This window comes from Hippocampus bargibanti, linkage group LG14 (genome assembly GCF_051943395.1).
Source record: "Hippocampus bargibanti isolate YZ-2025 linkage group LG14, ASM5194339v1, whole genome shotgun sequence".
Lineage (NCBI taxonomy): Eukaryota > Metazoa > Chordata > Actinopteri > Syngnathiformes > Syngnathidae > Hippocampus > Hippocampus bargibanti.
The window spans coordinates 14,384,748-14,405,148 of NC_142747.1; the positions used below are offsets into that span (position 1 = coordinate 14,384,748).

At 39.8% G+C, this 20,401-nt stretch overlaps 1 protein-coding gene across 1 annotated transcript; it reads right to left on the minus strand.

Moving 5' to 3' along the window:
- Positions 1 to 6,268: 6,268 nt before the first annotated feature.
- Positions 6,269 to 20,198, minus strand: hepacama (hepatic and glial cell adhesion molecule a). Its single transcript, XM_089013686.1, has 7 exons — positions 17,895 to 20,198; positions 11,880 to 12,227; positions 10,100 to 10,381; positions 8,423 to 8,513; positions 8,260 to 8,327; positions 7,676 to 7,746; positions 6,269 to 6,940 (listed from the first exon to the last, which is right to left on the minus strand). The coding sequence occupies exons 1-7, from the start codon at positions 18,013 to 18,015 to the stop codon at positions 6,578 to 6,580; spliced, it is 1,344 nt and encodes a 447-aa protein (XP_088869812.1). The 5' UTR covers positions 18,016 to 20,198; the 3' UTR covers positions 6,269 to 6,577.
- Positions 20,199 to 20,401: the final 203 nt, after the last annotated feature.

Sequence of the window (20,401 nt, forward strand, 5' to 3'; positions counted from 1 at the left end):
CCTGTGACCCGATGCTGTGGTCACAGGGCTCCACATAAACATGATGGGCATTAAACAGAGATTTGGTGAAAATGGTTTAACCAGGCAAGAAGTTTATCATAACGGCGTCAAGCAGAGGATTAATATGTATCCTTATGGATACATTTTTCATAATAGTTTGGTCAAAAATAAGCCAATGATGGGTCAAAAAGGGTCCAACTACTACTTGAAATAAGCAATACAAAATTCACTGACCCACAAAAGTGGACATCTTATCATGTAATCATGTTCCATTGTCATGATTGGTGAAGTTAATAACTTGAAAAGTTAGGTCAAATGACCCAAGTGTGAGGTCAGTCTGTTTCTGATGCATCATTGGGCTATTTTTGGTCAAACGCCACCAAACAAATTACATCCTGCATGTCGAATCCAGTTTATTGATCACCTTTGCTTGGTTTGTTTCATGAATACACATCGTAGACATGCACACCACCTTTCTGTCTCCTGTGCTTGCCTCCTCATCCGCTGTCCACTCGTGCGCGGACCTGCTTCTTGAGAGTTGGCCTACCAGATGGTTTAGTCAGGTGAGTTGGGACTAAGCAACCACTTGATGAGATTTCAGAGTCCGGTTTATTTTTGGTGACAATTTGCAGTTTTCTGATATCACACACACATACACACACACACACACACACACACACACGCACGCACACGCACACACACACTTATACACACACACACACACACACACACACACACACACACACACACACACACACACACACACACACACACACACACGAAGTGCAAGTGAAGTGATGATTTTATTATTTATTTAATAGTTTATGTGTTTCTGTGTGAGTGCGTGCATGTATGTATGTATGTATGTATGTATGTATGTATGTATGTATGTATATAACATATGTATTTATCATTATATCAGCACTGATATGAATGTCATCACTGATATCTTTGAGAGGATTGCATAATTTCTCATTTTAATGTTTATATGAGTGGTACAGAATAACCATCAGAGTTGCTGCTGACAATCTGTTAACCAAATCAAATACGTGTGCGTGTCATACTACAATATGGTGTAATATTTTTGATACTCCTTAGTCAGCGTTTATAGGTAAGCATTGAAATCACTGACAATGAGCAACTCGATCATGAACTACCTTAGTCCACGATTGTCAACATTTTTCCTAAACTGAAATATTGTCACTAACAAGGCTCTATATGTGAGATCGGCCGCTATTTGTCATGTTTCTCCCATTTCCGTTGAGCGTCATCACTAACTAATCTCCACCTGCCTATTGTCAAATGATTTCATTGCTTACCTACAAACGCTGACTAATACCAAATAAGAGTTTTCCACCAGTACCGTCCCCTCCACCGCACCCCTCGCCCATGCCAAGGGAATTGTACATCAACAGGACTTGAGTGAAAATGCGCCACCAGGCAGCGAGTAGGAGGTCATTAATTAGAGAGAGAAAGCGTTGTGCATCATCACACGCACTAACACCGGTGATCCACACATACACCGAGACGTGATCCATGTCCCTCGAGGCTAATTACCATCGTTGCATCCCATTGCCTAAATCTCACCAGTGCCTTGCATCAAAGTGACTCTTCTGTCATAAATGTGTGAAAAAAGAAAAATACGTTCAATAACTGAACAAAAATTCATATTATGTATTTTGTATTAACCAAAAACTCTTACTATGTATTTCGTATGTTAAATTATTCACTGCCATTCATTATTTTTTTTCCTGGATTTTAAAATATGACGTAGAGCGCCATTCCAGAATTAGTTTTGATTTAGTTTTTTCTTGCTTGGGTGCCAATAAAGCGCTGGCCAGACCTTTCGCAATCCTTTTTCCCTTCCACAAGGGAATGTTAGCACTTTGTTCCAGCTTCATCTGTTGTTAAAGCACTATATAAACCGATATGTATGTATTATATGGTATTTTGGACTGCCGCCCTCATTTCAAGCTCATATAACTCAACACCCATATCATTTAGGAATTAACTCTTTTTTTCTGCTGAAAGAAGACAGTCTAAGGTTTTTGACATTGCATTGAATGTTTATGAAGGCAACTAAAAATTCTTAAAACTCAATATTCTGTGGGTCCTGGAATTCGAGTGAAAATGACAAAAACCCTGGCAACTCAAACGGACACATTTGTGCACATCGTCTGACAGTGAATGACAGTTAATGCTGTGTAAGTAATTACAGTGAAAATTCATATTTTGTCTTCTATTTTTGCTTAAGCCCATCCACTATTGTTTGCCATTATTTTTTTTATGTTCTATGTCATAGCCAAAAATAAGTTCAAATACATTTAAATATGCAAATTTTTCTGACAAAGTACTGCCTCACCCAGATGTAACCAGCGTGGTACCCAGGGGCCGTCGGCAGCCCCACAGGGGGAAGACGACACAAGTAAGCCGGAGATGTCATCTAAAAATAACTCGTAATGGCACATTGTGATTTCCTAGTAATATGATATGTACAAATATAACACGTACAAAAAAAATTGAACAGGTAAGCAATTGTAGAAATTTGTAGGAATTTACTGTTGAATATTTACATTACCTGCTTCCCTTGTTCAGTCATGATTATATGATCATTGTTTTCACAATGATGATCGTACTATTTATTGATTCATCATCCATCCATCCGTTTTCTAATTTGCTTCTATTTGTCGAAAATGGAGCCTGGATCAAAACAAGAAGATATGAGCATGTCATCCAAAAGAGTCGACACATAACATCTTTAGACAACCAAAAGAAACATTTTGGGATAAAAGGCGTTGATAAAATGATAGACCATTTCAATGACAAAAGGCCTTGCCGAGCAGCTGGACATCTGAAGGGGAAATCACATTATCCTGATAATAGCCATTGATTGGGACACTTTTCTGTTTTGGTGTATTGTTTTTTTTGCGCTTCTTCTGATCATTAGACATCCCACCTGCATGCGAATCAGATAACATTATCTGCTTTTTCATGTTTTGATGCCAGGCTTTCCTCATGCGGATGTGCGGCGTTTTTCAGAGGTCACAAAGTTCTGGGCGGGAGGGGTAATGGACTGGGGTGTCATGGACAGGTTGTCAAAAATCAGTTACAAATGCTTAGAAATATGTCATATGTATAGCTAAGATAATGTTAATTATCAGATGTGCAGTGATGTTTGCCTCACTTCACTTTTGGCAATCGTAAAAAATACTTCATTGATTAACTGACCTCTGGATCGCGCGTCTTTTGAGTGATGCTAAACATGAATAATAAAATAAAATAGAACAAATTAGCATCAAATTCTCAGAGTACCCTCAATTGGTGCAATGAATCACCAGCTGTTGGTGACAACCACTTTGACAGGCTGTTAGCTTGCAAATTTCAATCAGTGCATGAAATACAACTACACAATCAGATGGTACACAAAAAGCACTGCAAATAAAACAACATTTTCCAGTAAAATAAGCTCAAGAAAATATATATATTTCACTGAACTTTTTAAAAAGACTAATCCTGAAAACAAGTAACCAAAGTCACAAAAAAAATCTAAATCTGAAACAAAACATGACAGAGGCAAACAGACGTGTGTGAAACCACAATGACCAAACAAAAACTGACAGAACCCAGGGAAGGAAATACAAGCAAGGTGACGAGACAACAAGAAACACCTGGACAAGACACAAAGGGTTGAGGGAGCTGATTGGTGAAACACAAGGGACACAGGTGACGAGAACAAGTAGAGACAAAAACAGCACAGAAAGGTTGTGTAAATGCGTGCATTTTTTTCATTGAGACCAATAGAGTGCTTGGGGAGAAGATGGGACAACAACGTGAACACAATTGCATGCTGGGACTTTGATCGACTGTTAACACATCCATCCATCCATTAACAAATCCACCCATTATTTCATCCATCCATCCAACCATCATTTCATCCATTATTAAATCCATCCATTACTCCATCCATTATTAAATCCATCCATCATTAAATCATCCATTATTACATCCATCAATTACTCCATCCATCCATTCATCCATTATTGCATCCATCCATCCATCCATCCATTATTAAATACATCCATTCACCCATCCATCCATCAATCATCCATGCATTATTCAATCCATCCATCCATCCATCCATCCATCCATCCATCCATCCATCCATCCATCCATCCATCCATCCATCCATCCATCCATCCATCCATCCATCCATCCATCCATCCTCACGAGGATGAATGAACTGCTTCATTCATCGCCATGCTCACATAGACGAACAACCATTCGCGCTCAGTATCAGACCCTGGGACAATATGGAGTGTTCCATTAATCTGCCATTCATGTTTTCGGAATGTGGGAAGAAATTCAAGTACCCGGAAAATATCTGCATAAGGCAATTGGAGAACATCCCAACTTCACACAAGAAGGAACCCAACCATGCACTTCACCCTTAGCGGACTTGCTAACAACATTTTTTTTGTATTAAATCATAATCACAAAATGTTCTACATTGTCGAGAAGATAGCAAACAGTGGAGAAATATGCATGAAGTTGTCTTTTAGCATATAAAAAGGCTCAAAACAGTATTTTACTGGGCGAGAGAGATGTTTTTTTTTTTCAACAAATGAGTGCACCTAAGAAACAAAACGCACACAACAGGTCTTCAAATGGAAGACAATCATGAAAGGTTGCATTGAGAGACAATTAATTAGAAGTTGCATGATTATGATGATGTTCAAGTTGCCTGCAAATCAATATGATTGAATAAAAGTCTCTTGACCTTGATTAGGCTGCCTTTTTAATTCACCTAATCCCACGGTTATTGTAGAACGGATTTATACTTTATGGGTTCAAAATCCAGCAATTGAATAAAAAATAAATAAACCAATGATGAATTCGGTCTACCGCCTGCACTGAAATGGAATTGAGAAACTGCTGTGTGACGGTGACATCTTATGGACGAAAAAGTAATAACACTCTAAAATCTTCTTTTCCTTTCGGCTTTTCCCTTCAAGGGGTCGCCACAGCGAATCAGTAACCCCCATCTTCAGTTAAAAACTTCTTCCTAATCATAGCGTGAGCCAAATGCCGAGTCATATTATTTGATACTGTAACTTGAAATAATTATCCAAATTACTCTCTGTCTTGTCAACATATTTATTTGTACAGGGGAAAATTGCACAATGACAGCAGAAAACAAAAAACACAACTCTGATTGATGATTAAAGTAATTATTATAAATGTAGGATAGCTTTGTTTTAGGATTAATCAATCAAAAACATGATGCAATTATATTACATTTACGTCGTAATCATTTTAAGTGTGTGCATGCATGTGTATGTCTGTGTGTGCGTGTGAGTGAGTAAGAGAGAGAGAGAGAGAGAGAGAGAGAGAGAGAGAGAGAGAGAGAGAGAGAGAGAGAGAGAGAGAGAGAGAGAGAGAGAGAGAGAGAGAGAGAATGCATAAGAGTCATAATAAAAGTAATGACCATAATAATCATCGAATCATGTTATAGTGACATCATAGTGTCCAGTGCTTCACTGTGAAGTAACACGTGTCCATCGCAGTAAAAAGCAAAAAAAGCAAAAGAAGCATTTTGGTTTGCAAAAATGCATTTTTATCATAATATGTAGTCATAATAATGAATCAATCTAAATACATTCTATTATTTTTACTTAATCAGGAAAAAATAGATAGTATGCAACCCATATAATAATTAATTTACTTTACGGTGTGTGTATGGTTGTGTCTGTGTATATGCATATTTATATATGTACGTATATGTATATATGTATACATATGCATATGTATACATAAATGTACCTATACATATATGAAGTTATATATATACATACATAATGTGTGTATGTATACATATAGAGTACATCTATGTACATAATGTAAATTAACATCTTTATGTAAATATATGTATATAAATATCTATATTTACATATCTATATGTAAATATTATAGATATAATATACAGATATAAATAAATATACAGATATAAATATATACATAAATATACAGATGTAAATATACGTATACGTATATATACACACATGCACACGCGTACACACACACATGCGCGCGCCCCCCCACGCGCACACACACACACGCATGCGCACGCACACACACACAGACACACACACAGACACACACACACATTGGACAGTACTAGATGTTTGACGATGAGGTTATGAAATATCATACAAGGACTGAATTAGGCATAGAATGATATTAATATAATAGATAAAAACGGTTCACAAAGTACAAAATATTGCAGCTTTTTATTTTTTAGTTACACAACAAGGACAGTTTCGAATACAAAAAAAATGGAAACAAAAGGGTAAAAATGAAAAATTACTCAGGGGATGTTCCATGTGAAATTAATACATCAAAAGGGTAGTTCTGCATAGTACAGTTGATGTAACCTATGAATTCTCCATATAATGAGACTTTTTTATCGCAGGATATAATGAAAAGCCTACAGAGGTATTGCTGGTGGCCAAGGAAGGAATTATCTGGTGTTGCTCCTGGCAAATTGCAGCAAAGATGATATGTGACGAACAACCAAGAGTTACTGCTCAGGAGTACCCTGCGTTTTCTCGCTGGGAACAGGACTCTCGGGCTCCACAGGCTGTCGAAGGTTTGGGATTCCAACGGGAGGCCGAACCTTTCTAATGGGGCTGAAACTACGCGGAGACGAGCAGGGAGAGTGGGCTGGCGAGCGTGCGGGGCTCAGTGGAGGTCCCGCCGATGCTTGCGGGAGAAGCTGCGCCAGCGGGGAGGGACTGCGGGAGTACCGACGCGGGGTTGTCCAGATGGGCGGTTCAGTTCTGTGGGCGTGGGTAGGAAGGACCGGGACGTAGGTGGCAGGAAAATTCAATTCTGGTTGACGGTAGGCACTGAGAGAACTTTCTTCCAAACGCTCCAGCGTCTCCTGTGAGACGAGAGCGAAGAGCAATTTAAAGTGTTCCATCAACCTGCCACCTGTTTTTGAAATATTCCTCGAGTTAACCGGAATACCCGGAAAAAATCCACGCAAGCATGTGGAGAAGATGCAAACTCCGTATAGGAAGGTCAGATCCGGGACCGAAACCAAGACCTCTGGACTGTGAGGGGGAGGAGCTAACCAGTCACTCACCGTACCACCTTCATACATATTTGTATAAGCCTCTTTATTTGTTTTTGTTTATTTCTGTGCTGTCACAGCATGACGTTGACATAATTTATTTTGCAATTTGGGATTTTGCACATTGTTGTTTCATGTCCTCCGTGAATGTAAACACAGACTTATTGGATGTGTATCACATGAAATGTATCGATGAAAAGGTATCTTCAGCCGTCATTTGTACTTCTTTGAAGGTGTCGGACGATTCGCTCCTCATCCGAAGAACTTTGTCAGCAAACCAAAGTTGACCAGCACAACTTTAGTTTGCTGACAGAGCTCTTTGGATGAGGAGTGAAATGGCCGAAGAAGTGCAGATGACAGCTGAAGAAACCTTTGCATCGATGGACCACTCCTGTACGACAAAGTCTACACAGACACTTGAAATGCATGTACATAAAAATACACAATTACTCTTCGGTTGTATTTCACTGAAAAAAATACATTTGTATATAATTTTCACAATTTTTTTGTTGAATGATTTAAATGACATGAGACTTCACTTACATCTTCGTTGAGTACATACAGAGGCATGGGACTCCTTCGGCCGAGTGTCGTTGGTTTCGGTACAACATCAACTGCAATAAAGACAACACCTTGACTCAATATAATGCAAAATCTTTCTTGATTAACATTTAAAATTGGTGAAGGAACAAAATTATACAGTGATACCTCGGTTTTCGACCATAATCTGATTCGGAAACCTGTGTGAAAACCGATTTGTTCGAAAACCAAAACAGCACTTTCCATTATAATCAACGCAATTTTTAAAAATCCGTTCCAACTCTAGAAATCAACTACTTTCGAGCATTCTTTAACTATTTACACCATAAACTGTATACAAATGGTATAATAGAGCATGTCATTTATAAAATACAACAAAAACAGACTGTAATATGTTTTAATTAAATACATACTGTACTATATGCATGAAATGATGACACTGGTCAATAAGATTTCATTCAGAAATGCAAATCCACATTTTATTGTATTTTATTGTTTGCCTCAATTCTAAATCGGACTCTTGCGATTCAAGTCTTCAGAACACCACCACTGAACAATTGTATTATTTATTTATTTTATTTACTCACCATCATGGCCATTTTCCCCCTGCTCCATGTAGACGGGCACTCTCTGCGGGACGGGCCGATGTTTCTTTCTGAATGGAGGTGGGTGTAAGGGTGGTTAAAAAAAGTTATGTTCTTTTGCAGCATTAAAGAAAGTATAAAGAAGGAAAGAAAAAAAAATCCTCACTTGGAAGGCTTCCAACATGCGCACACGGTCACCAGGGTGATGAGGAGGAAAATGCCTCCGGTGGACAGGATGATGTACAGCGAGCTCCGTCCTAAACCAGAAGCAGACAGGAGAGATGAAGAGCAAAAATAAGAAAGCCCCCCCCCATCACCCCAAAAAAACAAGAACACCAGACCAAAAGATTTCCCCAGGATTTTGCAGTATTAAGTTACTCCACTGCATTCCTATTTTGGACTTGTAATAATACCGTCAGGCTATGTAAGCAAACTGTATTTTAATACATTTCAAGTACTTCTTGTGGAGGCAATAAGGTAGAAGTACATCTCAGTGGAGTGATAATATATATATAAAACGGATACTTATTTACCGTATTTTCTGGTGTATAAAACGTTATGCCGTTGTGCCTTATATGTGAAGTAATATTGAGCCAAAACAGGCCCCACCACTACTGTCAGCAGCCATGACTCCATTTACCCCTGCAGAAGGAATGCGTAACAGTCTCTATTGTAGTGCCTTATAATGTGGTGTGCCTTATATTTAGAAAACTCTTATATACAGTGATACCTTGGCTTATGAACTTAATTGCTTCCCAGACAGAGTGTGTAAGGTGAAAAGTGTGTATCCCCAAAATGAATTTCCCATAGGAAACCATTCAAATGAGAATAATCCGTTCCCAGGTCCCCATAAAACATTTTCTACTTTCGAATTTTCTAAGCATTAAAACTACACAAAATATACCTCATTTTATGTATAATAAATGTGCTATGGTATTATAATTAAAGAAATAAACTGTACTTTATAATAAAGTCGTTTTATTTACCTTTGTGATGGTCATTGACGGCTTGATGGAATGGAGTGGCCGGTTTAATCAGCATTAAACACTTGTTGAGGAACGTAGCCTTTTTCTTTTACCATCTTGAGGAATGATCCCTTGTATGTGCTTTCTCTGAGATAATTTGACCTAGTTCCTCATCAATTGTGTTATGTTTAGCTGGGTTAGTAGCTTTTTGCATCAGGTGTCAGATGGTTTATGTGGGTTATTTGTGGAGCCTGATTGATGCGATATTTTAACCATGCGGGGTACATTCTGCCTTTGAACTATCAAAGTTGAAACGAGTCCAAATTTCACTGTTTTCTATCCAGTTGCTCATTTGCTGGGGGCGGGGAATAGAGGATATAAACAGTCGGCTACCATTTTGTTGTTAGGAGAACGGGCTTGTTCGCGAACGACACATCACTCATTGTGGCGCTCCACGTGGATCCCGAAAAAAAAGTTTGTATGCCAAGGTAAAATTGTCATAAATGTAACGTTCGTAAACCGAAACGTTTGTTTGTAAGCCAAGGGGCTCACTGTATTTGTATATTATATTTGGATTTTTTTTTTTCATTTAAGGTGCGCTTTAAAAAAACACCATTAAATGGCCGTGCGCCTTATACTCCAGTGCGGCTTATACACCGTAAAATACGGTAGGTCCCTCCCCGTAAATAATCGTTTCATTCATTGGCTTTCACAATCCGTTGTGGAGTGTAGATTTGCACTCGATGGTAAACAAGATTTCTCAGAGCGACAAGCGTGCTTCTCTGTGACTCGATGGGATGCGCTAATTGCTTTGGCATGCGATTGAAAGTGAAATCTGAATACACTGTGTGGAAATCCGACAGTTCCATGCCACTTACTGTAGACGGTGAGCTTGACGGGCATGCTCTTCATGCTACTGATGGCGTTCTCCACCACACAAGCGTAGACGTCATCATCTGACATGAGGACGCGAGCGATGCTCAGCACCTTTTGGTCGTGCGAGAGGAGGAGGCGGGAGTCGTTGGCCTGTACCTTGCCTCCTTTCAGCCAAGCGTACATGGGCTTGGTGCCGTTGTCGTGGGAGCAGTGCAAGTTAAAGTGCTCGCTGTACTCGAGGACAGATGACGCCACCATCTGGATGTAGGGCTTGGAGACTGGAACTGAGGACGAGACCATAATGACTTGGTGTGAAATGGGAATTGAAATGGAAGAATTGAAAAAGGAATATGAGCAACAAGATATTTCATTACATTGAATTTTTGTGTCGTATTTCACAGGCCATCCATCCGTCCGCCTAAGTTTTTTTTCAAAATATCATGGCCAAAAAATGATTCCTTTTTGTGTTTGTTGACCAATAAGGCACATCTAAAAAATCCCAACAAACAATGTTGGGCAGAAGTGAGCACAAGAGTGGTGACATAGCGTCATCAAATGAGGCAAAGGGGCAGAGAAGGTTCTCATCTAAACCGCAGTCACCATATTTGTTCCCAGAGAATACAACATACAGTGTACTTGAGAAATGTTGTATGTGTGTGTGTTTTGCCGCATCATGTGTGTTTAACTCATTCACTGCCATTCCTGAACTTATTCGGGAATTGAAAAGCTTGACGTGGATCGCCATTCCCGAACTTGTTCGGGTTTTGTTTTTTCTTGCAGAGGGGTGTGGATCAAGCTCCGGTCAGACCTCTGGCAATGTTTTTTTTCTTTCCACGAGGGGGCGGCATTAGCGTTATGTACAGATCAGATCAGAAAGCCTTTAATTGTCCCACAATGGGGAAATTTGCAGTCCACAGCAGCAATTTCAAAGGGGATAGGGGATGAAAACAAAAAAAACCACATATTCTAAGGATAATAAAAATGTTAGAAGACTGAGATGTATACTGTAACGGTGCAAAAATGCCACCCCCACTTCATGCTCAAATAACTCCAGGCCCATATAACTTACAATGAACTCTTTTTTTGACAAAAATAGAGAGTCTAAGATTTCTTACATTGCATTGAATGTTTATATAGTCCTCAATATTTTGTCTGTCCTGCAATTTGAGTAAAAATGACAAAAACCCTCGCACTGGAGTGGACACATTTTTCCACATTGTCTGGCAGTGAATGAGTTAAATAGTGTTTGTTTGAAGGTTTCCAACTATGTCAAAATCTTTGATTATACTGGTCACAACACTTTTTTCCTCATTTTTAAATCAAAGATGCAATTTATTTCTATTATTTTTTACACTGACTCCAAATGCTGTTGTTTTCCTCTAACACATCAAGTAATAAGAATTGTAATTCGTCTGTGTAAGATCTCAGTCATACAGGAGTGGTCTATCGATGAAAAGGTTTCTTCAGTCGTCATCTAAGTCCGGATGACGATAGAAGTATGACAAAAGAAGTACCTCTGAAGGTGTCGGACGTTTCGCTAAGAAATGATCAGATTAGCTTCAGGGAGTAGTCCTCTGCTCCCCTCAACCTGAGAGCAGGGACCTATCAGAGCAGAGGTCTGAGGTCTGGCACCGCCACCATGAGGGCTGAAGAAACCTTTTCATCGACGAATTGTAATAATAATGTGATAACAATAATATAACATGGAACATATTTGGTAGTCTTTTTTAGCAATGGAAAATATTGTCCAACACATCCACTGAATACGAAAGAAGCACCTACCGTCCACAGTCAGCTCAATGTAGAGCTCCCCGGTGAAGGTGTCATCCGTGATGGAGATCTCCACCTCGTACGATCCTTCGTCCGACAGCTGCAGGTTGTGAAGCAGCAGCGAGCCATTCTCAAATACCAGGATGCGGTTACGATACTCCGGCCGAAGGTTCCCGATGACCTCAGTGCCGATGGACTGCACCACGGTGACGGGTTTCACTTTGTCCCTCTTCAGCTGCCACTTGATGACGGGCTTGTCCGTACTGCTGCTGGTATAACTGACCGACAGCAGGGCTTCTTTTCCCACGATGCCCCTCACCACATGGGTTTGGCTTGTAACATTCACCCCTGAAACATCACCTGGGGAGAAGAATAGCAGGTCAGTAACATCCTCTTATCAGATTTAAAGTTCTTGGAACATTGCATCCACCGTGCATCACAGAGGAGCTTTCATTCTACATCTTTTAAAGCTACTCCCTGGTGCGTTCTACTATCTTATTGACTGCTTTATTTCCTGTATAGGATAGTTGTCCATGTTAAGCGCTTTGTGACAGCTTCAGCTGTTGTTAAAGCGCTATAGAAATCAATATGTATTGTATTGTATTGTTTGATGATATAAATCATCATGATGATTGAAGTCCACAAAACTATTTTATACCTTGCCATTCCAATACTTTTGGAGAGGATGTTCTGTATGAGGTCATCATAAGTCTGAAGTCTTAAACTTAACATTTCACAGAAGTTGAAAGATAACGTGGCTAAAGTCAAGTAAGACAAGTCAAGTTCGCACTAAATTTCAAGTATCGTATTTTCCGTACTATAAGCAGCAAATTCAACGAATGGCATTTTTAAACTTTTCCATATACATATATGTATAACATGTCCGTTATAAGGCGCACTTTCAGTGAATGACATATTTTAAAACATTTTCCAGATTATCAGTTTTTGAAAAAAAAGCATGCTTTTAGGTGCGCCCTATAGTGCGGAAAATACGGTAATTTGATAAAAGTCATTGCTTGGATTGAGGTGAGGGTGGCACATTGTTCCCGTAAACCGTGGCAGCCCCAAAATGAGCTCTGTGGGATTTGGTGATTTGTTTTTATTTGTTTTTACGTCTTTCTACATTTTATCACTGTCTGCCCGCGAACGGGTCAATGGGGATGAAGGGGCTGCTGAATTCTAAAGACTCAACGGTAGTACACTTTGGCCCGCGGCTTTTGTATGTTCCTTCCTCATCATCTTTTGTTTGCTCAAGTTCTATCAAGTGTTTCCAATGATATAAGTTGGACGTTGACGAGCTCTTGGAACACGTATGTGGGAGGGGTTGAGTGAAACAAAGCAACCCTGTCTCGTCAAGCACCAGAGACAGTGTGGGACACATACTGCCACATAAAATGTGACGGATCACAACTAATTTATCAATCGGTCTCTTGGAAGCAAACATGCAACACACAACAAAGTGCGGTCACTTAGTTTCTGCCTGTCTGAATCTGTCTGTCACTCTCTCTCTTCCCACATGTAAAGGCAACTAAGAGTATTATTCTTATAGCTGGTTAAAATTCCATTCAAAGCATGGCGGAATGTTGTAATAAGATAGTAATCTCGACACCAATTAGACTCACAGGCTAAAAAAAATGAAAGAAAAACCACAAACAACATGAAAGTGGTACATTTCAACTGAAACGATAAAGTAAATCACAATCATGTGACATCTCAGCACAGCACGAAACTGGCACGACAAATGAAATTCAGGCCAAAGGAGTTCTTCTGGACTTCCATTATTTACACCCGGGCTTCCTTTGCTTCGACATGTCAAACTGACTCCACTGTTAAAGGCAGACGCGACGATGCATTTTTCATCATGACGCGGCTGCTTAAACAGAGCCTTCTTTTGAACCAATGCTAAAAATTAAGCCTCATTTACACACAACATTTTGATCTACTTAGAACAACAACAAAAAAACTATACACATTAAATTTTTGAAATTTTGTAACTGGACAAAAGTGGAAAGGTATGAGGAACCCATCCATCCATCATCTATCTATCAATACAATACAATACATTCTAATTTATAGCGTGCTTTCACAACAGCTGTAACAAAGCGCCTCACATAATAGTCATAAAAGCAAAATAATAAACAACAGGAACATAAAAACAAGGACAGTTGTGCCCTTCTCTCTCGCTGTCTCTCTCTCTATCCATCAATCCATCCATCCATCCACTCATGTATAGCTGGTGATATGGGAAGCCAGTTTGATTGTATTCACTGTGTGAGAAAATTAAACTCCCACGACGGGTCCATTTTAAAACAGTTTTCGTGCATCGGGCACACCGCATGATAAGTTGGAGTCATGATGGAACCATTTCCCACTATCTCAATGGGGAAAAAATGGTCAGCCCGTATTCTTTTAATGCTACCAGGAAGTACTTTACTTTCTCTTAACACTCCAACTTAAAATGTTCACAAACGATAACAAGGAGCCAAAAAGAGGCAAATAGGGTTTACATATTTTTGGAACAATGCTTTCACTGAGTTGCTGCAATTTGGGCCTCTTATTTTCCTCCCTTTGATGGCGATTTAATGAGTTCAAATTCTTTGCATAGGTGCCTGAATGCACCAATTAGTGTGCTCACGGTGTGCTCTGTTAATACTGTACACGTGCACACACACGCTGACACACACACACACACACACACACACACACACACACACACACACACACACACACACACACACACACACACACACGCACACGCACACACAAACGCACACACACACCCACACCCACACCCACACACAGAATCCACCCACATTGTGCTCATGAAATCCGTTCGCATCTTTGATTTGATCACTAATCCACTTCACAGAAACTTTCAGGGCACCCTCCTGAACACTTCACATATTAATTGAGATTTTTATCCATCAACTTCACTTGTCCTCCCATTAGACCTCAAGTCTTGTCTTGGCACCGCATAGCATAGTTCCCTGTAGAGACTGTCACTCTTTTCGTGGAAATAAGTCCAAACATTGGCGCTTGGTCGACATTGGGGAATCACAGAATCAAAGATAGAGTGAGCAAAACAACAGGGAAAGAGAGAGAGAGATTCTGCACTGTTGACTAATTCCTCGCAGCCAGCCAGTTAGCAGGGCATCGCCTGCTAGTCATGGCAACCCCTTTGGCCGTCTGACAGGGGTTGTCAAGGGGATAAAACAAAGGGCACGATTGTTGGAGCGCTCTTGAAAAGAGTGAGCAAGAAACTGGGAACCAGAGAGAAAGTCTTTGTCAGTGGCGAAGTTGGAGATAGGCACAGGAGGTGCAATAGCACGAGAGTAATGGTTCAACATGCTGAGGCTTGGTTTGAACTTTTGTACAGACCTCAACAATGTCTTAAAAGAATCACTGTTACAAAGGAGAATGACAATCAGAAGAGTGCAAAGTGAAATTGTTAGTGTGGGGGAAAAAAATATGTTATTAAAACAGGTTACGTACTGATTTTTGGAGAACGGCAAAGACGTTGGTATCGTACTATTTTTTAGGGAGTTGCATATACAAGGCACACCTTCAATAAATGAAATTGTTCCAGTGTGACTAAAATGGCAAAAAGGAAATGAACTAATTCATTGCCAGACTTCTGCAAAATGTATCCACTCCAGTGCCAGGGTTTTTGTCATTGTCATTCAAATTCCAGGACCCACAGAATATTGGGTTTAAGTACTACATAAACATTCAGTGCAGCGTGAGAAAACTGAGACTCTCTTCTTTCGTAAAAAAAAAAGTTAATTCCTAAATTATATGGGTCTGGAGTTATATGAGCTTGAAATCAGGGTGGCTGTCCAAAATACAATACAATACATACATATTGGTTTATATAGCGCTTTAACAGCAGCTATAGCTGGAACAAAGCGCTAACATGGAAAACATGGAAATGCTTCCCCCTTGTGGAAGGGAAAAACATTGCCAGAGGGCTGACCAGCGCTTTATTGGCAGTCCCAGTAAGAAAAACCAAAACCCAAACAAATTCGGGAATGGCGCTCCACGTCACATTTTCAATTTCCGAATAAATTCAGGAATGGCAGTGAATGAGTTAATATATGGCTCTTCCCTACTTCATGGATAATGATGTAATAATCTATTCAAGTCATAAGATGCCACAAGTCTGATTCTGCCAGTTCGGACCTAAATGTGTTAGAGGCGAATTTAAACAATAAAGATGTGTGATATTAAATAAGCAACAGTTTAACTCAAGTAGCAAAAAAAAACCAAATCTTTGTCACTAACAAAAAAAAATCATTTCTTTATTAGGCAGTTTACTTTACAGTTCATGGAGCATAATAGTGAGATGTATGAAAGCATGTGTCCTAGACTCAAAAACTAAGCAATAATTAGCGTATTTTCCGGTGCATAAGGTGGATCGGAGTATAAGGCGCATCCCCAATGAATGGTGTATTTTCAAACTTTTTTCATATCTCAGAATCATCTTTATTGCCAAGTATGTAGAACACACAAGGAATTTGTCCCCAGTAGAACACGCTGCACTAGTATCATTAAAAAATGGAGGCACTATACAGTTCTATGTGGGTTACTGTTTTGGATTTGGTGCGCATAGATCAGTAGCGCACCTTCAATTAATTAAATGTTTTCCAAATATAATATATAAATATATAAAAGTTTTCAAAATAACGCATTACATTATAAGGTGTGACATTAGAGGCTGTGGTTACGCACTACTTCTACAAGGGGAAATAGAGTCGGTGGCTGCTGACAGTAGTTGCGAGACCTGTTGTGGCTTAATATGACTTCACATAAGACGCACCTGCGTATAAGGCGCATGGTCACCTTTTGAAGAAAACCAAGGCTCTTTGGTGCACCTTATACGCCGTAAAATACGGTAAATGCTCTTTGTTGTTGCGCTAAAAAAAACACGGAGAGAAACAAACTCAAATGTGCACATTTTTTAGTTTTGTTGGTTACAGCACCAGAGTGTTCGCTGCACACTTTGGGTTTCACTGTCAAAACACCAGCACTTTGAAATTTCAAACACTGTCTAATTTTATCTCAAGACTTACATTGTAAAAATTAAAATATATTACAATTGGAATGACCGTAGATTAAAATGATCAAAAACAAACTAAGAAATTGTGTTTGTGTCTTTTTCGGCAGGAGCCCTTCTGGTTCACTGGCAAAAACAACGAAAAAAAGGGACTGAACCAGTTTTTAATCAGACAAACAAAATGAATATAATCGCAGACCGCCATCCTTGAGTTGTTCGGTTAGCAGGCCTTTTCCTAGTTCATGGCACATATTAGGCCTACCGGATAAACCAACAGATCTGTACCATTTTTTTTTTTATTCGGTGATATTAGATTAATAAATCTTTTTTTTGTCATATTAATCATAATGTCCAGTGAAATGTCATATGAAATTATGTACACCAGGGGTGGGCAATCCTACTCCTGGAGGGCCACCTTCCTGCATTTTTACAAATCTCCCTGTTGTGACACACATGATTCAAATGAGCTGGTTCGATGTAAGGCATCCGCAGAGCTTGGTGATTACTTGATTATTTGAACCATTTGAAGACTTGGAAAACATGAAGGTCGGTGGCCCTCCAGGATTAGGATTGCCCACCAATGACCAAAATGACTGCAACCTACAAAACCTGGATTTCCACCAACTTTAAATTGGTTACTACCCTGCAATTGGCTAGTGACCAGTCCAGGATGTACCCCGCATTTTCACCACCATTCCAATACTGATTTAAAATGATTTTATTGGTCCTGAGTTTGGAGTCATGAGTCACTTATGACATGGGAATCTGCCTCTCGGTTTTTACTCTTGGTTAAGCCAATGAAATGTTTCAATTGCCTTTCCTTAAGAATTTGTGATGGACGGTCCAGTTTAAGAGCAATTATAAACACAAATTCATATATACATTTATGAGTTGGTATGGAACCAGAAACTTGACAGTATAATATAGGACAACATAGTACATTAAGGGACGATAAAAACAGTTTTAGGTCATACCTGTGAGGAGTAGAAGGAGGAGACCAACTAGGCTGACCAGTGAAGAAACTTCAGAAGAGAGAGTGTACACTGTCTTCCTCCCCAACTTCATTTTGTGTCCTGGGCCGAGGCTTTCTCCCATTTAGTGAGCATGGTTTCTCCACGCTGGGCACGTCTCTCTCCCTGTGAATCAAGGCTCTCGCGACTGCGCTGCCCGCAACACTGGCCTCTTCCTGGACACACTGAGTCCCACTCTCACTTCTCAGCACCCCAGTCACAGCTCAACTGTGTGTGTGTGTGTGTGTGTGTGTGTGTGTGTGTGTGTGTAAGAATGAGCTTGACACCGTGTTACACTTTTTAACAAAGCAACAGTTCAGGAAACGTTTTGAAAACTTGGTAGCTGAAAATGTAGACTTCAAAGGAATTTTGTTAAAAAGTAAATCTGTACTTGCTGACAGAAAAGTGGACTTGAGGTGCTCATTTGTGTGGAAAAACAAGAAGCCTCTTTAGCGCTTGTTCATCTGGACTGGAGCCATCTTGGTAAGTTCAAAAACAGTTGTGGAAGATTGGTAGGCAATCTTCCACAACTGGATTTCTGACTTTATTTGCTTTGTTTGCGATATACCCTGAACGTTCATGTGAATATCTGTTTTTATTTTGTTACATTTGGCCAAGGACGCTTTTTGACATTGATTCTTCTCCTAACCAATATGGACAGAATTCCTAATCATTGAGATGATATCGGTTAGGTGGCCTCAGTATTTGTGTATCTGTGCTCTTGGTGGAGCCATCGTTCAACTGGTGGATGGAATGAACGGCGGTTGGAGCCGACAGGTAGGATGTCGCAACAAGTGATTGCTAAGAGCAATCAAGATCACTAATGGCAATAAAAACGGTAGAGATGATTGATCGAAGGTTCAAAAAATGCAACGGGATGAGATCGATGTAATCCGATGGTGGCAGAAAATCGAAGGTTTTGCAGCGGCGTCACAACACGCCAGCGTCCACTCAAACCGGAAGTATAAATGTATAGTTTTGTCAACCCACAATGGCTGAAAGAGAAGAAATGGATTTGCTTGGAGAGTTACTGTTAAATTCATTTTCAAGATGGACTTTTCAAGAAAAATGGACAAAATTAAGAAAGATTGGTCAGTTATTTACTGGCTGATGGTACCCTCTAGTTGACTTGTAGTAAATCACACCACACTTTTTTTCAGTCTGGACTGAGTCAGACGTAGCACTACTGAAGGCCTAGTGATCAAATCCACAGCCCGCCAAATTATTCACAAGTGAGGATGGAGCATGCGAATAAAAGACAAATCAGTGCAGCATATGCCATCCAAACGGTCCCATTTCACCCTCCCCCGAGCCTTGACTAGCCTTCAAAGTCAATTCCCAAACTTTCCGCCTGTGTGCCTACAAAGGGAGATATCATAAAGGAGCATCAACATGATTGAAAGTTCAAAAGTGGAGAATGAACAGACGCATCTGTAGTTGGTCATCAAAGCCAATTCCCTGAAGCTCCGCCCACCACCACCCATCACTTCGCCCTCTTCCTCTCATCTTATGACACACTCCAAATCATGGATGACTCTTGACAGTCAAAAGAGGGAAGGAGTGGCGAGACATATTGCAACTCAGCGCCATGAGAGGATCCATTGTCTCCCAAGTCTTGAACTACTTGATCTTGTGTCACCCACGCAGTGCGCAAGTCTGATTTTGATGTAGATTATTCGTTTTTGCTCATCCCAATTAGTCAATGTACTAATTTCACCGTGGCAATTGACTTATTTGACTTTGGCACACTTCAGGATTAGTAAACAATGATTAACACATCTGGAATCAACCATCTTCGTGTTGAAACATTGAGCTGGTCTCAACTGTGTTCATTCTGGTTTTTGAAAGATGGTCAGCTATTAAAAAAAAGAATTTTGCTATGAATTTTACATACCTACCAGCACTGCTTTTAGCTCTATTGTCAGAGGTGGACTTTACTGAACACTTTATTACAATATTATAAAAAATGAACTCACCACATTGAATGGACTCTCATTTTTTCTCCCTGAATGGTAAAAATGTTTTCACAAACTGTTATTAAATCGTTCCACGGGTGGCAGTTTGTTGGTTTTTTTAAATATATTATGAGCCAATTTAGTGTAGAAAATAGTTTGAGAACATCACTTGGAGAGCAATATTTGAGTGGCTGAGGGAGCTGATTGGAAAGACACAATAGTCTAGGCCACAGGTGTCGAAGTCAAGGTACGGGGGCCAATCTGGCTCGCCAAATCATTTTATTCGGCCCGCGAAAGCAAATCAAGCATGTTAAGTGCCATGATGCTTGGTAAAGTCCAAACCAAAATTTTAAAGTGTCCCATGTAAACCACAATAACAGCCATTATTTTTTACTTTGAATGTGAAAACGAGTAATTCATTAATTTGTTGTGTGCTCTATATCTAATAGGTGGAGGTGGTTAAACATTCGAATGGCATCCCCAATTTCATAACGTCACCTGAGAGCAAACCATAAC

What these genes read in the sequence shown, in the direction of transcription:
- hepacama (XM_089013686.1), bottom strand. Translation starts at nt 18,015, where the DNA reads ATGGGAGAAAGCCTCGGCCCAGGACACAAAATGAAGTTGGGGAGGAAG. An exon ending in CGTCAAGCTCACCGTCTACA is followed by an intron (nt 8,514 to 10,099) that starts GTAAGTGGCATG and finishes CTTCTGGTTTAG; the next exon opens with GACGGAGCTCGCTGTACATC. An exon ending in GCATGTTGGAAGCCTTCCAA is followed by an intron (nt 8,328 to 8,422) that starts GTGAGGATTTTT and finishes ACCTCCATTCAG; the next exon opens with AAAGAAACATCGGCCCGTCC.